General features: G+C 42.2%; 1 protein-coding gene across 2 annotated transcripts in view; it reads left to right on the plus strand.

Moving 5' to 3' along the window:
• Positions 1-21,381, plus strand: part of PAPOLA (poly(A) polymerase alpha) — a 76,894-nt gene that overhangs the window by 28,220 nt on the left and 27,293 nt on the right. For both annotated transcript variants that reach the window (XM_040332398.1, XM_040332397.1), the window contains exons 2-11: positions 4,846-5,016; positions 5,715-5,781; positions 7,737-7,818; positions 9,927-10,036; positions 11,829-11,882; positions 12,564-12,675; positions 14,556-14,645; positions 14,734-14,872; positions 17,484-17,556; positions 21,252-21,372. In XM_040332398.1, the coding sequence (XP_040188332.1) occupies positions 4,846-5,016; positions 5,715-5,781; positions 7,737-7,818; positions 9,927-10,036; positions 11,829-11,882; positions 12,564-12,675; positions 14,556-14,645; positions 14,734-14,872; positions 17,484-17,556; positions 21,252-21,372 (1,019 nt within the window). The remainder of the gene's footprint in view (positions 1-4,845; positions 5,017-5,714; positions 5,782-7,736; positions 7,819-9,926; positions 10,037-11,828; positions 11,883-12,563; positions 12,676-14,555; positions 14,646-14,733; positions 14,873-17,483; positions 17,557-21,251; positions 21,373-21,381) is intronic.

Consider the following 21,381-nt stretch of genomic DNA (forward strand, 5'->3'; position numbering starts at 1 on the left):
AAAAAACAGAGCAGCATGATACATGCTATGCTGGGACTGATCATTCCATTCAGTTCTAGTGAAAAGAAACTTGGAGTTCACCTTTTAAGCATGAGATGGAGTTTGGCTTCAGTTTAATATATCTAAATCTGCTAGTACATCCAACACTCCTGTTATTAACCACTTTGTTGGATATGTGTGTAACATGTTGTTATGAATGGTGAGCTTGTCCTTTGAACCGGTTTCAAGCCTTTTTGTTTGTTGCCATTGGTAGCATATATTTCTGTGCTACACTATTGAATTGGTTGAATTTTAATACCTCTGTAATATTGTTTTGCTCATGTCAGTCGGTCTTTATTTGCTTTTCTCTATATGGGAAATTATTATAATGAATGAAAATGCAAGTTTTTTTTATGTTGCACTTATTTAAAAGGTTTCTTGTTTTCAAGTTTTTGGCTGTTCTTGATAGAAGACATCTCCAGGTGCCTACTGCATATTAAGTTTCTTTGTAGATCTCACTAAACTATAAAAAGAGAGTATTCAGCGCTGACCATATAACCCCTAAATGGCATGAATTGCCAGCTAGCAGAAAAACCACCTCAGTTGAACATATAACAGAAAGCAGTGCAGCGCAATGATAAAAAGTCCAAACACACTAAGATGGATTAAAATGAGATCATGAACAGTCCATAAGTGAATGTGAGAAGAGTACAAATGGTTAAAGTGCAGTGAAGAGCGGCTTGTTTGGTGACAGTGATCCTCCACCTCAGTTAAACAAGCCTCTCACCTCATCCACTCGACCTGAAAAAGGTCACAAAGCAGTACACAATCCGGGCAATAATCGAGATCCTGTACCTCTTCATGTACTCCGCCGTGTATAGAATACAAAAGAAAAGATCTAATGCTCTCTGTATAACGGCTTATTTGAATAAAATGACAGAAAAACTACTCATTGTAAATGGAGATCAACCAATATGGGTTTTTCTCTGGCCGATGCCGATATTTGGAAATCGGGGCGGCCGATATTTTAGGCCGTTTTTTTTCTTCATTTAAAAAAAAACTGGGTGGGAAGGTGATAATTGTTTAGGGTGGAGAGGTGGGGTGCAGCCTGTCAGTGCCACATCATCAATGCCCACCAATGCACCAGTGCATCCCATCATTGCCCATCAGTGCATCTCACCAGCGCATATCACATCGGTGCCCACCAGTGCATCACATCAGTGCCAACCAGGGTATCGCCTCATCAGTGCCCATCAGTACAGCCCAATGTCATTCACTGCCACCTCATCAATGCCCACCAGCGGAGCGCTCCAGGCTCCGTTCCATCTCCTAGCCTAGCACAAGAAAGCTCCATTCGTCCCTGGCCCTGACGTGCTGCCCCGCCTCTGCCTACAGTCCCCAGAATGCAGAGCGGGCCGGTAACAGCCAATCGGCAGTCGCCGCTGCCAACATCCTCCACTCTAAAAAAAAACGTCCCCTGACATGCTGCGCGCCCTGCCTCTGCCTACAAACCCCAGAATGCAGCGCGGCCCGGTAACTGCCGCCGCTGCCGACTTCCTACACTAAAAAAAAAAAGATAGCAGCTGTGATGGCGGCGATCGAGCGGGCAGGCGGAAGAATTCCACCCAGCACACCGCTACCTCAGATCCCAGACAATCGGCCTATTTTACATAATAATCGGCCGATGCCGATATCTTAAAAAATATTGGCCGATATGTCGGTCGACCTCTAATTGCAAAGTACACTCTGCGAGTGCCAGCAAACATAACGTGCAATAGTTACTGTCCACATTTGATGGCCGCAGGTGACGTCAGATGTAGTTACTCCCCCCCCGGACGTGTTGCGTCCGTGGCCGGGACTTCTTCAGAGACTCGACCCCACGCTGAAGAAGTCCCGCCCACAGTCGTAACGCGTCCGGGAGGAGTAACTACATCTGACGTCACCCGCGGCCATCACTTGGAGGAAAAAGATTTCATCTCCAAATATGGAAAGGTTTCTCCACAGTAAGAGCAGTGAAATGTGGAATAGACTCCCTCCAGAGGTGGTTCTGGTCAGCTCATTAAATTGCTTTAAGAAAGGTCTGGATTCTTTCCTAGGTGTACAGAATATAACTGAGTAATAACATTTATGGGTAACGTTGATCCAGGGAAAATCCGATTGCCTCGCGGGGGATCAGGAAGGAATTTTTTTTCCCCTGCTTTATCAAATTGGATGATGTTTTGCTGGGCTTTTTTGTCTTCCTCTGGATCAACTGTGGGTATGGGATCATATGTGTGGGTTTTGTACGACGTCCTGGGCTTCCCTGCCATCTAGGGGGCGCGCACATTAAAAAGGATGTAAATCTATTCCCTATTTTGTAGACAATATAACTTTTGCACAAACCAATCCATATACACTTATTGCATTTGTTGGTTAAAAAAAAATATATATATTTTTTAAATTGGATGTTTTTTATAGCGAAAAGTAAAAAATATTGTGTTTTGTCAAACTTGTCACTATTTTCTTGTTTATTTTGCAAAAAATAAAAACTGCAGAGGTGATTAAATGCCACCAAAAGAAAGCTCTATTTGTGGGGAGTGTTGCATGACTGCGCAATTGTCATTTAACGCGCGACAGCGCTGAAAACTAAAAATTGGCCTGGGTAGGAAGGGGTGAAAATGCCCTGTATTGAAGTGGTTAAGTTGGCAGCTACACTTTTTTTGTAGCTGCTGGCTTTTATATGGGTGGAACTTTAAATTCTGAGCAAAGCATTCTCTGGATGAGATGGACAGTGTGATGTCACTGCGCTGCCTCTCCTTGTCCAATTAAAGAATGCTTTGCATAATCTGAATACAAAGCATTCTTTGAATAGCGCCCATGCTGAGTGGCTGACCTACTGTGTTCAGAATGCAGTAGGACAGATGCTCAGCACGGGACCTGAGAGCAAGTGGATTTGATTCTGCCTGAAATATTCATACCTGGTATTCATTTTCAAGTTCTACTTGGAGAAAACTTTTAGTCAGAAAAATGAATCCTTGATAGATGACTTCATGCTGGCCTCCTTTGCAGGCATATCTGTGTAATAATAAGTCCCTATACCATGTAAATTCCACCAAGATACTGTCTCATCCTGCTCTGCACAGCCTCCGTTCTTTATTCTCAGCTCTGATCAGTCACCAGAGGCCAATCTGCTGACAGCCTAAAGATATACTGCTGCTCTGGGCTTCAGCAAAATGGCAGCCTAGGGAATAAAGAAAACAAGCAATGTTGGCTGCAATTTAGAGTACACTAATGTTGGTAGCATAATTTATTAATTTACAATGTATGTTCCTTGCTAAGGAACATTGATTTTTGTCAAGAAGTTATGTGTAAAATTCCTCTTTTTAACAGAACAGTCTACCTTTTGATACACTTGAAGTAGATCTAAACCCGATCACTAAAAAGCTCACATAAACTTTAGCATCTTAAAACTCCAGGCAACATTTTTATTTTCCCATGCAGTGGGGCTGTGCCTGCACTGCGTGGGTTAACTGCTCGTTTTTGTCTAGGGGGGGGGGGGGAGAGTGGAGATATACATACTTAATCCGCCAATCCTTCAAGCACAAGACCGGTCCCCCCTGCCCTGAAGCCTGTAGAGCAGTGGTCCCCAAACTGCCCTGAGGGCTATATGCGACTCTTTGCTAACTTTTTATTTGGCCCTTGAGGCACTATTCCTACCACTGATTTGAGACACTATTCTTAACACTGATACCAAATGTGGGGCATAATTCCTCCAAATGATATCAAGATGGGACACTATTTATTCATCCCACTGATGTGATCATGGGGCAGTATTCCTCCCACTGATATCAAGCTGGGACGCTATATATTCCTCCCTCCTGGTACGGGACGCTGTGTATTGCTCCCTCCTGGTACGGGACGCTGTGTATTGCTCCCTCCTGGTACGGGACGCTGTGTATTGCTCCCTCCTGGTACGGGACGCTGTGTATTGCTCCCTCCTGGTACGGGACGCTGTGTATTGCTCCCTCCTGGTACGGGACGCTGTGTATTTCCGACCTCCTGACTACAGGACCTATGCAATTGAACACTACGCCTGAGGCATTGTTTACTCTCATTGATGCCCCCCTAAAGTCTGAGGGACAGTAAACTGGCCCAGTGTATGGAAGGTTTGAAGACCCCTTCTGTCGTGATTGGACCTGCTGCGTCCCACACACAGCTCTCTGCAAAAGCTAGTACCTTGCTTTGATGGCACCACTATTCTACATGGTATATGCTAGTTTTTTTTTAGATTTTAATCCTTTTGGGACTTTTTCGGCATTGTGTATATAAGGCTGCTTTCACACTAGGGCGCTTTGCAGGTGATGCAGCGCTAAAAATAGCTCCTGCAAAGCGCCCTTAAAGAGCTGCTTCTCCCACGCTCAAAGTCCTGCCAGCCGCATCTTTGATGCGCTCTAGGAGCGGTGTATACACTGCTCCTAAAGCGCCCCAGCCCATTGAAATCAATGCAGCGACGCTTTGCGGGCGGTTTTAACCCTTTTTCAGCAGCTAGTGGGGGTTAAGAGCGTCCAAATAGCGACGTAAAATTAGCAGCGTTTTACCACCGGTGGCGCACCACTTCAGTGTGAAAGTAGCCCAATATGAAATTATTTTGTTCCCAGAGTTTAGCTGTAAAGGATTTTAATCCAATATAAAAAAAAGCATTGAATTTACACCTTGATTGCTGCAGAAATACCACTAGTGGTGTGTGCAACATGGCTTGCGGAACTGCTTTAGCATTTGTATTGGAATGTCTGGGGGGGTTTTACTGTTTTTATCTTGGTTATGAGCCTTTTTTGCTTTCCAGATAGGTTCTGTTTATTCTGACATGTGTCTCTTTTCTTGCTTTAGTCCAATTGTAAACCAGGGAACTCCACAACAACAGAGCATCAAGAATTTTGGCATCACCTCCCCTATCAGCTTAGCAGTACCCAAAGAGACCGACTCCTGTCTCACTCAGAAACTCATAGAGACTTTAAAACCGTATGGCGTCTTTGAGGAAGAGGAGGAATTACAGCGCAGGTGAGTCCGGTGATTATTGAATTCGGAGGGCCTCCTAAAGAGAAACCCGTTCACAGGAAAATGTATGTCTTCCCTATTGCAACCAATACGATTCTAGCTGGCATTGTCTAGTGCTTATTGTTTGATGTGGATATCGCTTTTTTTTTTTTTTTTACTTTTAGATTTATTTAAAGGGGTGGTTCCACCTAAAACTCATTTCTAGCAATATATTCGTAAGACCCGTTAAGCCAGCCTACCCGCAGTGTCTTTTTTTTTTTCCCCGTACATACCGAGATCTCGGGGGTCTCGTCCCTAGGCGGTGGGCGTTCCTATTTGATTGACGTTCCTCGGACGGGCGCATACGTGACGTCACGACTTTCCGAAAGAAGCCGAACGTCGCCGCGCAGGTGCCGTATAGAGCCGACTCTATACGGCGCCTGCGCGGCGACGTTCGGCTTCTTTCGGAAAGTCGTGACGTCACGTATGCGCCCGTCCGAGGAACGTCAATCAAATAGGAACGCCCACCGCCTAGGGACGAGACCCCCGAGATCTCGGTATGTACGGGGAAAAAAAAAAAGAAGCCAGCCTACCCGCAGTGTAACGGGTCTTACGAATATATTGCTAGAAATGAGTTTTAGGTGGAACCACCCCTTTAAGGATGTTACTTTATTTAGAATAGTTCCATGTAATGGTATAATATCCTGGATTTTTTTTAACAGGATCTTAATTCTGGGGAAGTTGAACAATTTGGTGAAAGAATGGATTCGTGATATCAGTGAACAGAAGGTAAGCTGAAGTGGATCTAGGTCATGAAATATTTTGTGAGCTCTTTTCAGCAAAAAAAAGGCTATACAGCAGGTAGGATTTTATTTTTTTTGTAAAAAAAAAAGCAGCCGAAGCATGCCAATTTGCTGTATTTTATTGAGAATCTGGCTGGATGGTACAGAACACACGTGTTCTAGCACTCCCACCCCAATCCCCGGTGCACTAGAAAAATTGGCCTGGGTAGGAAGGGGGTGAAAATGCCCTGTATTGAAGTGGTTAAAAGTCGGCAGCTACACTTTTTTGTAGCTGTTGGCTTTTATATGGGTGGAACTCCGCTTTAAATTCTGAGCAAAGCATTCTCTGGATGAGATGGACAGTGTGATGTCACTGCCCTCTCCTTGTCCAATTAAAGAATGCTTTGCATAATCTGAATACAAAGCATTCTTTGAATGGCTGACCTACTGTGTTCAGAATGCAGTAGGACAGATGCTCAGCACGGGACCTGAGAGCAAGTGGATTTGATTCTGTCTGAAATATTCATACCTGGTATTCATTTTCAAGTTCTACTTGGAGAAAACATTTAGTCAGAAAAATGAATCCTTGATAGATGACTTCATGCTGGCCTCCTTTGCAGGCATATCTATGTAAAAATAAGTCCCTATACTGTGTAAATTCCACCAAGGTACTGTTCCATCCTGCTCTGCACAGCCTCAGTTGTTCTCTATTCTCAGCTCTGTGCCAAAAGTCGCTAGAGGTCAGTCTGCTGACAGCCTAAAGATATACTGCTGCTCTGGGCTTCAGCAAAATGGCAGCCTAGGGAAAAAAGAAAACAAGCAATGTTGGCGGCAATTTACAGTACACTAATGTTGGTAGCATAATTTATTCATTTACAATGTATGTTCCTTGCTAACCCAGGGAACGTGGGCGTTACCCACAATTGGGGATAACGCCCACAGCGCTCCTCACAACGCTCCAGGTCCATTGTGACCAACACAGGAATTCTGTCCCAAGATACCCACGGGCATCTGGACAATCACCTGGCTGAATATACGTCAGCAGGTCTCGGACTTTACGTAAGTCCTACTTTAGGGGAGCGTTCACTATGAAGCTATTACCAGCTACCATCTCCTGCATACAATATATGCACATGATCACGTCTGGGGAGATCCCTATGATCCTTATTAGCGAATGTTCAATCTCGCATAACATCCACTCCTGAAGCCCCTGATGGTTTGATAAAAAACAGAAACGCGTCGGGCAGCATCCACCACCTGGAGAGTGGTCTTTGATGTTATATTTCTTTTTATGTATTGTGTTTTATGTTCTGTTTTTTCCTCTCTTGCCATCCGGCACACTCATTATTGGTTTCTTTCTTTTGGTGATTCCATATGTACATGGAATATGGTTTGTCTTTCTGCACCCAGGTGCTTAGTGTGCGCTCTTGGCCAATGTCATAAGGTTAACTTTGTCCAAATAAACCTATTTTTTATACCTACATGGTGTTTTGGCCTTTAAAGTCCCATTCAGGGGGTTACTTTTCTTTTTGAATAAATGCACATTTGTTTTCCATAAACGTGTATTTTAGTTTTGAATTTTTTGCAAAAATTGGACTTGGCCTTTTGATTTTCCAGATCGTTTTAGCATGCAGCATAGCAGCATAACACTGAAGCACAGTGTCTGGGAGATTGTTATGCAATGTGTTTTAATAAGGGTCACGTAAAGCCCGGCATGCCTAAGAAATAATATACATTTGCTTTAAAGGAAACTTGTTAGAAAAATGTTTCTTCTTTGGTCCTAGTTGGGTCTGGACGATGAGAAACCTTTATTGAATTTCATTTTTTGGGGGGTAATTAAGTGTAATCTTTTGGTGTAGATGAAATCCAGTAACAGTCTTTTGTTTTATAATATGCTTGTAGCTCTATTACATAACAAAGAGTAAACCACATGCTGCTAACATAATCTCTTTATTCCACCAGCACCTGCCTCAGTCTGTAATTGAGAATGTTGGAGGCAAAATATTTACTTTTGGATCATACCGATTGGGGGTCCATACTAAAGGTAATGTAGATGTGAAGCCATTTCCTGTTGTGTAATTGAGTAAATTTGACTTATTGGCACCATTGGTATTTTTGTGAAAATCCTGTTTTGTAACCACAACTAAGAATTTTTTGAACATTTCTAGTTCCCCAATTAATACTATGGCCTGTATTCTCCCCTTTATAATAGGTTTTGTAGGAAAATCCACCCTTTTTACTATAGTAGTGCTCTATTTTCCAGCCAAAGCCTTCTGATCAGGGTTTCCTTGTCACTGCCTGGACCAAAGCCACCAGAAGATGGCTTGATTTTTAAATTGATTTACAATCTTTATGATGTATGATGATTATTGTGATTGGGCTGGAAATGCCCTGCACATTGAGTCCGTGATTTGTGACGTTTGTACAGTGGCTGTGAACGAAGGGAGCCGAATCCTATGATAACCCTGCCACTCAACACCAGTGGGACATCGGAAGCTGAAAAGAGATCATAGGAATAGAGAGCACACGGGCTCCTGGTGCAGTACCCTTTTAATATATAGTTAAAAACAAAGATAAACACACGCACAATTGTAAACTTGTTAACAGCATAGTATTCCCAGTTTCTCAGTCCTGCCCATGGGAGGTCCTGTAGCGCTGGCTTGCAGCCCAAAGGATGTTCGCCGGCAGCTCCAGCTGCACTGTCACTCTATCCCCAACCCGGCCGGCTTTAAGCACAGCACTGCTGGAAGAAAGATGGGTAGCTGATGCGGGGTAACGTGGTTGCTATGACAACGTGTTTCAAAGGGGCGGAGTCTCCTTTTCGGAGTCATCTTGCTTCCAGCAGTGCCGTGTTCTAAACCGGCCGGGTGACTGGGACCAGCTGGCGATGAACATCCTTTGGACTGCAAGACGGCGGTAGACGATCTCGCATCGGCAGGACTGAGAAAGTGGAGATACTATTTATACTTTTTCAAGTTTACAATTGAGTGTGATTTTTCTTTGTTTTTAACTATGTATTAAAGGGTACTGCACCAGGAGCTTGTGAGCTCTCTAATCCTCTGATCTCCATTGGTTTAGGCTGCATTCACACCTGAGCAGTGCAACTTTCAGGCATTTGTATTTGAGATTTTTTTGAGCTTATTTAGAAGCATGTTACAAACGTTTTAGAACTTCAGGCGTTTTTTGTTTAGCTAATAGAAAGCACTAGGAGGACCAGATTAGGGGTGGAGAGCTGCTGTTTGAGCAGAAAGCGTGTGACAAAACGCTCATGTTGCACATTTTGAGGAGTTCCCATTGAAGCCTGTGGGGCCCAATCTGCCTCCAATTGCCAAAAAGAAACTCATGTACTTTTTTTGAGTCGCAGGCGTTTAGCTTCAGGCGACAGCATGCTCAGATGTGAACATGAGCCATTGAAATTAATGGGGTTATTAAAGCTACAGGCTTCAAGCAGAAAATCGCTCCAGCGTGAGCAGGGCCTTGGTAACTTTACAATAGCTGTTGTATATCAAAGTCCAAGTAAACTGCCGTTTAGAAAAAAGTATGGAAACCCATTACTGGTCAGTTATTAAATCTGCACTGAGCTAGTGGTAACCCTTTAACTTATGCTCCCATGCTGTATAATGCCTCTAAACCTTACAAGACAACGTTACAAAAATGACAGGCTTTCAGATGGAAGCAATTGGGTGGCTGTACAGCCGCTTGATCATTTAAATGAATCCCCAAGACATGGGTCTCTCATGCCATGTTTCCCAAATGTCTCGCCAGGTAAAAGGGAGGGAGACTAGTGAACATCCTTTCACTGATCTCCCCTAGCTAAAAGAAAACTGGAAAAACTTGAAGGACAGGAGAGAACCGATCATTTGTCTCTGAAACCTGAATACATTTGTATTCACTCCTCCCTCTCCTCTGTGACATGGGTATGGTGTCTGTTAAGTCACAGGAGCTGACAGTGGTTTTGACTCCCTACCCTCTGTTAATCTAATAAATAAAATATGTGCTTAGATACACTTTTAAATGTTTTTTTTTTATTCTACAAGAATGGCTTCCTAAAATGCAGTGGGGATCTAATTTAAAGTCAGTTTATTAATTTTTCTTGATTAATCCTCTGAGATCTTGTCAAATTATGTAATACTGGATTGGTTTGATTTGCAGGTGCTGATATTGATGCCTTGTGTGTAGCGCCAAGGCATGTTGAAAGGACTGACTTCTTTACGTCATTTTATGAGAAACTGAAGCTTCAAGATGAAGTGAAGGACCTACGTGTAAGTTTATTTTTGTTTTTTAATTTATCTCTTTTACCGTAATATCCAGTAGGCTTGATTTTTGATTTGGAATAGTGACCCATTTGAAGAAAGCTTACTAGTTAGCCACTTAAAGCGGAGGTTCACCCTCAAAATTGACTTTTTAGCTAACCTATCTCCAGCCTTAATAAAGGCTTTTTTTAAATGTGTACACTTACCTGTCTTCAGCCGCACTTCCGGGTTTTCTTCCTTGCGGGCAGCACAGTGCTTGTGCTGTGTAATTTGGGCCCCATGTATAACCTAAAATACCTGGCTGATCCTGCCAGGGGCACTGTTAACTGACCACGGTTTATCATGGCTGCTGTGCCCTGGCACTGTGGTCAGTTTACGTGCCTCCCTCATCCGCTGTCTCTTCTGTGTGTGTGTGTGTGTGTGTGTGTGTGTGTGTAAGCTGTTTCCTCCACTGCTGCTGCTATATTATGTACAGTACCCTGTTATTCGGTGTCTTTATTTTATAAAAATGTAGCAGGCAATAACCTATTGAACACTGCCCCAGAGCGGTCATGTGACCAACCAAGGCTCTCCTCTTGGCTGATGTCAGAGGGCACCTCAGCCCCTTCCTCTGTAGTCCTTGGAGTGGGGCAGGAGAGCCCATGATGTCAGCTGACTGCACGCATCATTTTTATAAAATACCAAAGGGGATTCTAATAAGGACACATAGTGACTTTACAAGCACGTGAAAACTGAGCTCTTTGCAGAAAGCTGAATACACTGATGAGATACATGCAAGTAGTATACTTTCCAGACACCAGTGCAGGCTACACTGCAGTTAGTATACCAATCACAATGAATTTATGTAGCCTGCAGCTTACAATAGTAGCTGAACTCTGCTTTAAGAAGGTCAATTCTCTAGCTGATTAGATGCTGCTTTAGCTTTAAAGTGTTACTAAACCCAGGACCCTGCATTCACTATATCTGGTCTCCCACAGTACATGGAAATGCAATAGTTTTAGTTAACATAAACTGCTAAATACCTTTTCTCATCAGCAGTTAGAGCATACTAATGACCTCTATCAGTGTCTGGCAGAGCACTGGTTAAAGCTTGTAGAAGGAGTTTTCATTCTCCCCTGATTGTCCCATGAGGCTACAAGACCCCTGATTCTCTGTCTGCTGATCACATGTACTCTCCCAAGAAAAAAAATAAACTTTCTAACAATACATACCAAACTGAGCATGTGTGTGTATCTTTTGCCCCAATGCTCTGTACTATCAGGAGATGCTTTAGGGACTATGGAAGAAGGGGGGGGGTCAGGAAAGACAGGATCAAACAGCCTTTTTAAACAATGCAAGGGATTAACCCCTTGGGTTCCACAGTGAGTAGAACAAGCATGCTTTACTGCAAATACAGACTGATTTTACTGTTGTGGGTTTGGTAACACTTTAACACCCAAGGCACTGACCCTTGGCAAGGATTAAAAAAATAAGGAACTCTGGTGCTCATTTACTTTACAGCATGCTTGTTGTTGGTCTGTGATTGAGAAGTATTTAGCTAGACACAGCCAGGCATCTAGCATCATCAGAAAGAGGCCAGAAATAGTAACTCTCCTGCTTGCAATACATCAGGACAGATGTGTCTTTTCAATGACTTGTTCCAACCTGTGCTTGGTCAGTGAAGGAGCAGTACATTGATGGCTTCACAGTCTGCTGCAGAGAAGAGATTTATTGGAGAACGATTCTGGAATCCTTGCCACATTTTCTTATGTATTTCTTTCCATTACTGTAAGATGTTTACTACTATTCTTATTCTTTACAGGCTGTAGAAGAAGCATATGTGCCCGTGATTAAACTTTGCTTTGATGGGATAGAGGTAATAATGGAAATTATCTATCTATTGTGATTTGAGTTGTGTATGATTGTGCAATTCGAGGGCTTGAATTACCAGTAAAGCGTACAAGGGCTTTCCATCTTCCCCCTGCAAAACAAAATCATATTTAAGTAGGTGGTGGTGTTGTGGTGTTCTGATCATTTTGAATCTTCTTCTTCGTCTTCTTCGTCTTCTTCGTCTTCTTCGTCTTCTTCGTCTTCTTCGTCTTCTTCGTCTTCTTCGTCTTCTTCGTCTTCTTCGTCTTCTTAGTTTTCTTCGTTTTCTTCCTTTTTCTTCCTTTTTCTTCTTCTTCCTTTTTCTTCTTCTTCCTTTTTCTTCTTCTTCCTTTTTCTTCTTCCTTTTTCTTCTTCTTCCTTTTTCTTTTTCTTCCTTTTTCTTTTTCTTTCTTTTTCTTTTTCTTCTTCTTCTTCTTCTTCTTCTATTTTTTTTATATATTCAATATTGGGGGGGAAATGCTATTCCATAGTTCATGTCAGTGGTCCAGTTTCTAAAGCTGATTTGTAAACCGATGTTTCGGTGTAATAGCAAGAGTTATCCTTAAACCACAAAGCTTCTAAATGTACTGATCTATATAGTGGGAAGTTATTGAATGTATTTGAGCAACTTATAGATTACTAACTCTGCTCCATAACTTTTTATATTTGATTCTAAATTTATTTTTAGATTGATATTTTATTTGCAAGACTTGCACTTCAGACAATTCCTGAGGATTTGGACCTGCGAGATGATAGCCTGCTTAAGAACTTGGATATCAGATGTATACGGAGTCTTAATGGTATGCTTACAATGAAGAGTTCCTCTAATTTTGTTTTTCTGTGTTTTTTTTATTTTATTTTTAGATGACATTGTTTTTTATGTAGTACAAGAAAATAGATTAAGCTTACAAATTGGGTGCTGCAGCCGGACCTAACCAACTCTGCGACTGTGTTGGAGGCGGCCGTAGTGGGTTCTCTGGAGTCATTGAGGGGGCTGCTATTCAGGGGGCCTAAAACGCCTTACCATCTCACCCCTTCGATGCGTACCACTCTGCGGGCATGGAAGGTGGGTGAGGCACAGAGGGCACCCCAGCCAAACTCTTGGTCTCCTCACACCCCCCTGTGGCTGAATCCTAACCTATCGCAGTACTATACCATCCTGGACCCGCAGGCCTGGGCCAAATACAAAATACTGACCCTTGAACATGTTATCACCAACAGAGAGCTCACTCCTATTCACATTTTACGCACCAAATTTACCGTGCCTGCACAGGCCCATTATAGGTATCTTCAAATTGCTCATGCCTACAGGTGTCAATTTTTAGGCCAACCAGTTGAATTGGTATACTCTGAGCTCGAATCCACCCTCCGGGTAAGGGACTTGGAGAAACCCACGTCTCAGCTCTATGGATCCCTGCTGGTTGCTGACGACCCTGGGCTGTCCTCCCTCCGCAGGAAATGGGCGGGGGATATACCGGGGTTGGATGAGGATGACTGTCTGCTGGGGCTGGGGGAACAAATGTCAATGATTAGAACCAGGAAAATACTCATATCCCTGTTACTATATTATGCTCGTAAGGCCATTACGATGACCTGGAAACAATCGTTTCCCCCTTCTGTCAGTTTCTGGAAAAGCCTAGTGAATGCCAGTTTGCCCCTGTATAAGGCCACCTACTCGGGCAGGGGATGTCCACAAAAATTTGAGAAGGTATGGAACTGTTGGCTAGACGATAACACCAAGACTGCTGATGCAGTAGCCAATGCCTAGATTGACATAATGTCTTCAGTCTGTTAGTTTATTGACCCAACTATTCTCATGCTGTACTCTCCTGTCGGTATCAATTTGAGTACAGATTATCCTGAAATGCACCTCTCCCCACATTGGGGTTATAGTATAAGTTAAGTTAGGATGTTTATGCTGTGTGTTGTGCCCTGTTGCGGTATGTTGTCGCAACAGAGGAACTGCCCTTATGTGGGCAACGGTTCGGCCCCTGCGTGGGCTAGCTTTGTATGCTAATGTAAATTTCAATAAAAGATATGGTTAAAAAAGAAATATAGCGTATTTGGGGGGACTTTACTGTCTCCTGGCAGCATTCTACCAAGAATTTTCCATATGGTATAACAGAACCAATAGCAAGAAAAGGTAAAAAATTAAGTTGTGGGTTTTTTAATGTGTTGCCCACTCTTTGGACTGCTTTTGGATGACTTGGAGTTTTGCAACAGCTGGGGGTGCACCCGTTTGAGACATTGTGGGGAGTAGGAGGGATTATACCTGCTGGTCATGGTTTGTTTGCCAGTGTCCAAAGCCTCCTGTAGGTGGTGGTGTAACCCAATTGTGTCTGAAGCCTGTGTCTTTCAAACTCGAGGAAATGGGTGAATGGACGGTGAATACAAAAATCCTTTTTCATTGCAAATAAGCAGCATCAAGTTCTGTACAGATATGGAGGCCAATACTTTATTTCTTCAACAGGATCTTGGTTTTTATTTTTTTATTTGTACTCCACTTTGCCTCTTTTTGGCAGGAATTGTACTTCTAGAGATCTGCTTTTATATTCTGATAAATATTACAAGAAAAACATTAAATGTCAATTATTAACCATTCCATTACTGTCCATGTAATGACTTTTAAACACAGCAGATTGTATAAAGTATTTCACAAAGTTTATCTTAAATCTTTTAGGTTGTCGCGTAACTGATGAAATCCTCCATTTAGTTCCGAACATTGATAACTTCAGGCTAACTTTAAGAGCAATCAAACTTTGGGCCAAACGTAAGCATTTCTTCCAACAAAACTTTCTTTAATGTTCATTATGCGTTACAGAAAATGTATAATTTCTCTTATGTTTTGTATTCCTTAGGCCATAACATATATTCAAACATCCTTGGCTTTCTGGGTGGCGTTTCCTGGGCCATGCTGGTGGCAAGAACATGCCAACTGTATCCAAATGCCATAGCATCCACCCTTGTCCATAAATTTTTCCTGGTCTTTTCTAAGTGGTAAGTTTTTGGGTAGAAGGGTTACTGTAGTGCATTAGTCGTGGTTGGCTTGCCATCTATGACATAAAGCTGAATTTCAGGTATTCGAACACTTTGTAAAACGTGCAGGCACATTAGAAGTTACAGTGAGGAAAATAAGTATTTGAACACCCTGCTATTTTGCAAGTTCTCCCACTTGGAAATCATGGAGGGGTCTGAAATTGTTATCGTAGGTGCATGTCCACTGTGAGAGACATAATCAAAAAAAAAAATCCAGAAATCACAATGTATGATTTTTTTTAACTATTTATTTGTATGATACAGCTGCAAATAAGTATTTGAACACCTGAGAAAATCAATGTTAATATTTGGTACATTAGCCTTTGTTTGCAATTACAGAGGTCAAACGTTTCTTGTAGTTTTTCACCAGGTTTGCACACACTGGAGGAGGGATTTTGGCCCACTCCTCCACACAGATCTTCTCTAGATCAGTCAGGTTTCTGGGCTGTCGCTGAGAAACACGGAGTTTGAGCTCCCTCCAAAGATTCTCTATTGGGTTTAGGTCTGGAGACTGGCTAGGCCACGCCAGAACCTTGATATGCTTCTTACAGAGCCACTCCTTGGTTATCCTGGCTGTGTGCTTCGGGTCATTGTCATGTTGGAAGACCCAGCCTCGACCCATCTTCAAAGCTCTAACTGAGGGAAGGAGGTTGTTGCCCAAAATCTCGCAATACATGGCCCCGGTCATCCTCTCCTTAATACAGTGCAGTCGCCCTGTCCCATGTGCAGAAAAACACCCCCAAAGCATGATGCTACCACCCCCATGCTTCACAGTAGGGATGGTGTTCTTGGGATGGTACTCATCATTCTTCTTCCTCCAAACACGGTTAGTGGAATTATGACCAAAAAGTTCTATTTTGGTCTCATCTGACCACATGACTTTCTCCCATGACTCCTCTGGATCATCCAAATGGTCATTGGCAAACTTAAGACGGGCCTTGACATGTGCTGGTTTAAGCAGGGGAACCTTCCGTGCCATGCATGATTTCAAACCATGACGTCTTAGTGTATTACCAACAGTAACCTTGGAAACAGTGGTCCCAGCTCTTTTCAGGTCATTGACCAGCTCCTCCCGTGTAGTCCTGGGCTGATTTCTCACCTTTCTTAGGATCATTGAGACCCCACGAGGTGAGATTTTGCATGGAGCCCCAGTCCGAGGGAGATTGACAGTCATGTTTAGCTTCTTCCATTTTCTAATGATTGCTCCAACAGTGGACCTTTTTTTACCAAGCTGCTTGGCAATTTCCCCGTAGCCCTTTCCAGCCTTGTGGAGGTGTACAATTTTGTCTCTAGTGTCTTTGGACAGCTCTTTGGTCTTGGCCATGTTAGTAGTTGGATTCTTACTGATTGTATGGGGTGGACAGGTGTCTTTATGCAGCTAATGACCTCAAACAGGTGCATCTAATTTAGGATAATAAATGGAGTGGAGGTGGACATTTTAAAGGCAGACTAACAGGTCTTTGAGGGTCAGAATTCTAGCTGATAGACAGGTGTTCAAATACTTATTTGCAGCTGTATCATATAAATAAATAGTTAAAAAATCATAAATTGTGATTTCTGGAATTTTTTTTTGATTATGTCTCTCACAGTGGACATGCACCTACGATGACAATTTCAGACCCCTCCATGATTTCCAAGTGGGAGAACTTGCAAAATAGCAGGGTGTTCAAATACTTATTTTCCTCACTGTAAGTCTAACAAGATGCATGCCATCTCCTGGACTTCTCTATTATTTACATCTGACAGGTTTATGGCTCTGCCAGGATACATCTGGGCTGTGAGAAGGTGCACAGAGCAGCTGTGCTAGCCCCTCCCCTTTGCTGCCAATTCACAGAAGCCTTTGTATTATGTGTTCACTAAATTAAAAGGCTTAGGTGGTTGGGCAGGAGGAGTGGCGGGAAGGGGCTGGCATAGCAGCTGCAGCAAATGTACTGTTGAAGATGCTCAGACCAGAAGGTCCAACGTCGGCCTCCAAAACTACAGTGAAAGCTGTTTTCTGGGATTTAAAAAAAAAACTGTCTGATGCAAATGGATATAAGTCCAAGAGGTGTCATGCATCTCATTGGACCTAACTCGTTGTATTCTTTCACTTTTTACAAAGAAGATGATTTCCTGGAAGTCGGTTTTAAAATCCAGATAGATGTAATACAAATTTAATGCTGTACTTGTATTCATAAAAACGTTGAGTGTGTGTGTTTTTATTTTTGTGTTTTTTTTTTTTTTTTTTCAATGCAACCACTATCTATTTTTCAGAACTTTCTGCAACAGGAGATAAACTAGAAGGAAATGTGGGGGAAACGATGAAGCATAGCAATCTTTGATGTAAATCCTGTAATTACGGGAATGAACCTGTGGCTTTATCTACATTGTACTGTTAACTCAATACAAATTTTCCCACCCAACAAAACAAATAGGTTTAATAGGGCTTTGTAAAATTGGTGATTGTGATTGGTTCATACAGCTTTCGTAAATCTAGAGATTTTGTCAGTCGTTTGATATTTTTAAGAAGCCACGTCAAATGTAACTTTCCTTCATTGCATTAATATTTTCTTCTTTAATTCTTCCTTGGCAGGGAATGGCCTAACCCAGTGCTGTTGAAGCAACCAGAAGAGTGCAATCTTAATTTGCCTGTGTGGGACCCAAGGGTCAGTAAAGTTTTTACATTGCATGTCATACCATGATCTTCTTCTTTTTTTTTTTTTTTTTTTTTTTTTTAATGGAGAGTTGTTTATTCAGGGGGAAACTTTATTCTGGTGACTCAAAGAATGTTTGAGCTTCAGGTTATCTTTGTGATCACTGTAGTTCTGCTGTGACTTGAGGGAAAGACCCAGCTTTTGATAATATTTGTTTCAGATTACATCTGTAATCCTAATATGACACGCATCTATATGTGTGGTATTTTAATTGAGGCATGCTCCTTCTTTGTTCAAAATATTGGGGATGGAAGTGCTTGGCTTTATGCCTTGCGCCTCTTTTAAAGTCCCACCCTTTTAGTTATATATATATATATATATATATATATATATATAAATGTGTGTGGTATGTCTGAAATGTACAAAAAAAACGCAAGAATTAATTCAGGATTTTATCCTAAAATAAAACAAATCAATGTCTCCTACCAGACCTTTTCAGATTTTGTTTTTTATTTTTTGAGAAACAATTACCATACAACACAGAAGACCCTGCGTGCTGTCCTGAAAGTCGGCCATTGGGTTTCCATTGAAGCACAATCATTGAGACATCCTCTTCAACTTCCTACACCCTCCTTGAAGCCCCATAAACTGTAATTGACACCCGTTAACCTGTTTGATGGGAGAGGTAGAAATAGATTACAGCCTATGTGCAAAGTTGGCAGACATCTAGGCCATCTTGTTTCTATGGAAACACTCACTCATGAACTGCCAGGACAGCATGCAGCATTTGGAAGGAATTTTTATGATTTTTTTTACTCAGAAAACACAGAAGTCTGACAGGGAACACTATTATTTTTTGGGATTAAACTTGAATTTTTCCCCTTTATTTTTATTTTTTGCAATGTAAATAATAAAGGCTTATCTCTGTAAACCTTTATTTTTTGAAGGACTTGCTCTTCTTCTTTTTTTTCTTTTTTTTTTTTTTTTTTCTAATATCGCCATAGCTGAAAATTCTTGATCTTCTCCTTTTTTTTTTTTTTTTTTTCTTTTAAATCGATTACAGGTATTTAGCGCTAGCAATTTAAACGGTTCTTTACATATTTATTGCACATTCACGTCAAACGCATTGCATGAAGGACCTATTATGTCCTGTTTTCTGAGGTATGCTAATACTCTCTAGGGGGGCAGCTTCTGGGCTATGGACTAGTAGAATATTGTTACAGCAAATGGGATGTGACACCATGGTATAGTTAATGAAAAAAGGGGAGGAGTATCCTCACATGTAGCGAGCATGTGGACACTGACTGGTGAGGCAGGTGCCACGTCCTATTTAAGTATGAGGAAGGAATAAACTGGGGGCAAGTTATTGGACTTTTCAGGCACAATAGGTTGTAAAGGATGTAGTCGTACAGAGAATTTTCTCTAAAAAAAATAGATTTATTTAGACACAAGTGCAATTTGACATTAAAATTGGGCGTTCCATAGGAACTAGCAAACTATTTACACATGGCAAAGTGCCTCCAGAGTGACACAGGAACTTATGCACTTATATTAAATTAAAGAATACAAAAATATATAGATAGTTTCGATTATAGAAATCAATTAAAACAGTATATAAAACAGTATATAAAAAATAATAATCATGTGATTGTCCTGTGTAGACAGAGGAGGGTCAGACGTGGAAATGTCTGAAAGATGGATATTGCGATGTGGTGACTCGACCGGTTTCGCGCGTTTAACAGCGCTTCTTCAGAGTCTTTTGAATAGTTTGACAGAGTAATAAAACGTCTGTATAGTCCAATGGTATAGAGCTTGGGAAAGGTTAACCACTTACCCCCCGGACCATATTGCTGCCCAAAGACCAGAGTACTTTTTGCGATTCGGGACTGCGTCGCTTTAACAGACAATTGCGCGGTCGTGCGACGTGGCTCCCAAACAAAATTGGCGTCCTTTTTTTCCCACAAATAGAGCTTTCTTTTGGTGGTATTTGATCACCTCTGCGTTTTTTATTTTTTGCGCTATAAACAAAAATAGAGCGACAATTTTGAAAAAAATGAATATTTTTTACTTTTTGCTGTAATAAATATCCCCCAAAAATATATAAAAAAACATTTTTTTTCCTCAGTTTAGGCCGATACGTATTCTTCTACATATTTTTCGTAAAAAAAATCGCAATAAGCGTTTATTGATTGGTTTGCGCAAAAGTTATAGCGTTTACAAAATAGGGGGTATTTTTATGGCATTTTTATTAATATTTTTTTTACTAGTAATGGCGGCGATCAGCGATTTTTTTTTTTCGGTATTGCGACATTATGGCGGACACTTCGGACATTTTTGACACATTTTTGCGACCATTGGCATTTTTATAGCGATCAGTGCTATAAAAATGCATTAGATTACTATAAAAATGCCACTGGCAGTGAAGGGGTTAACACTAGGGGGCGGGGAAGGGGTTAAGTATGCCTGGGTGTGTTCTTACTGTGGGGGGGGGGGTGGCCTCACTAGGGGAAACACTGATTTTCTGTTCATACATTGTATGAACAGAAAATCAGCATTTCCCCTGCTGACAGGAACGAGAGCTATGTGTTTACACACACAGCTCCCGTTCCCCGCTCTGTACCGAGCGATCGCGTGTGCCCGGCGGCGATCGCGCCCGCCGGGCACACGCACGGGAGTCGGGGGCGAGCGGGGGGCGCGCGCGCCTCCGGCGGCACGCGTGCGCCCCTAGTGGCGGCTAAGAGGTAGGACGTCCATTTACGTGGTCTCGCCTAGGAGAGCCACCTTGTGGACGTATAATGACGGTGCGGCGACGGCAAGTGGTTAATTTCCTATAGTGAAGCTCAAGATAGGAGTCTGGGCTGCTGGACAGCTAAATAGATATAATATGACCCTTGAAAGTAAGGGATCTGGGATGGAACGCTGCGCTGCCAACACAGGAAGGCTAACAATAAACGTCCTAAAAAAAGGGGGGGGGGGGTTTTCTACAAAGCGATAATGTTGAATCTTTATGAGCTGGTAGCTCAAAGTAAAGATGGTCGATCCTGGTAGCATAAATGGCAGCGTTTAAAATCCATCAGTCTCCTGGGTGCTGAACTACAGAACACCTCCCCCTCTTATCACCTCTATAACATTGGGAGGTGTTCTTTTAGTACAGAGGGGATTTGGGCAGGGCTGATAGCAATGCATGGGGTTTAAGTGCAGCATACCTCAAGAAGGAAGGAGCTTTTTAATATATAGAGTCAACACTCTTTATACCTGCATTGTGTATATATACCCCCTTGCATGTAATACAGTTAGGCTTAGTTATTTGAGGTAAATGTTTCTTTAATAATCCAGCTACTATCCTCTATGACACGGGGCCTGCGGGCCGAATCCGGCCCTCCAGGCCATTTCATGTGGCCCTCACACCTCACCGCTACAGGAGAGCTCCAGCTCCCTACTTTCAAGCAATGCATCCAGCTTCTTCCCAGCAGCAGCATAAGAAAATGGGGGTGCACTGTATTGTAAGGGAGAGTGGGGGGACTCAACCTCTGATGGTGGTGGGGTGGCTCTTGACATCTAACTATAAGGGAAGGGGATGCACTGGACATCTGATCTTACAGATACAACCGGCCCTTTCGAGAACAATCATAATGCTGATGCGGCCCACAATGAAATTGAGTTTGACACCCTGCTCTATGTACAACTAAGTTGTTTTTTTATTTCAGGTGAATCCCAGTGATCGGTACCACCTAATGCCTATTATCACCCCAGCCTACCCTCAGCAGAATTCCACCTACAATGTTTCTATTTCTACAAGAATGGTTATGGTGGAAGAGTTTAAACGAGGTACAGTGT

Source organism: Rana temporaria, chromosome 13 (assembly GCF_905171775.1).
Source record: "Rana temporaria chromosome 13, aRanTem1.1, whole genome shotgun sequence".
NCBI classification, from domain to species: Eukaryota; Metazoa; Chordata; class Amphibia; order Anura; family Ranidae; genus Rana; species Rana temporaria.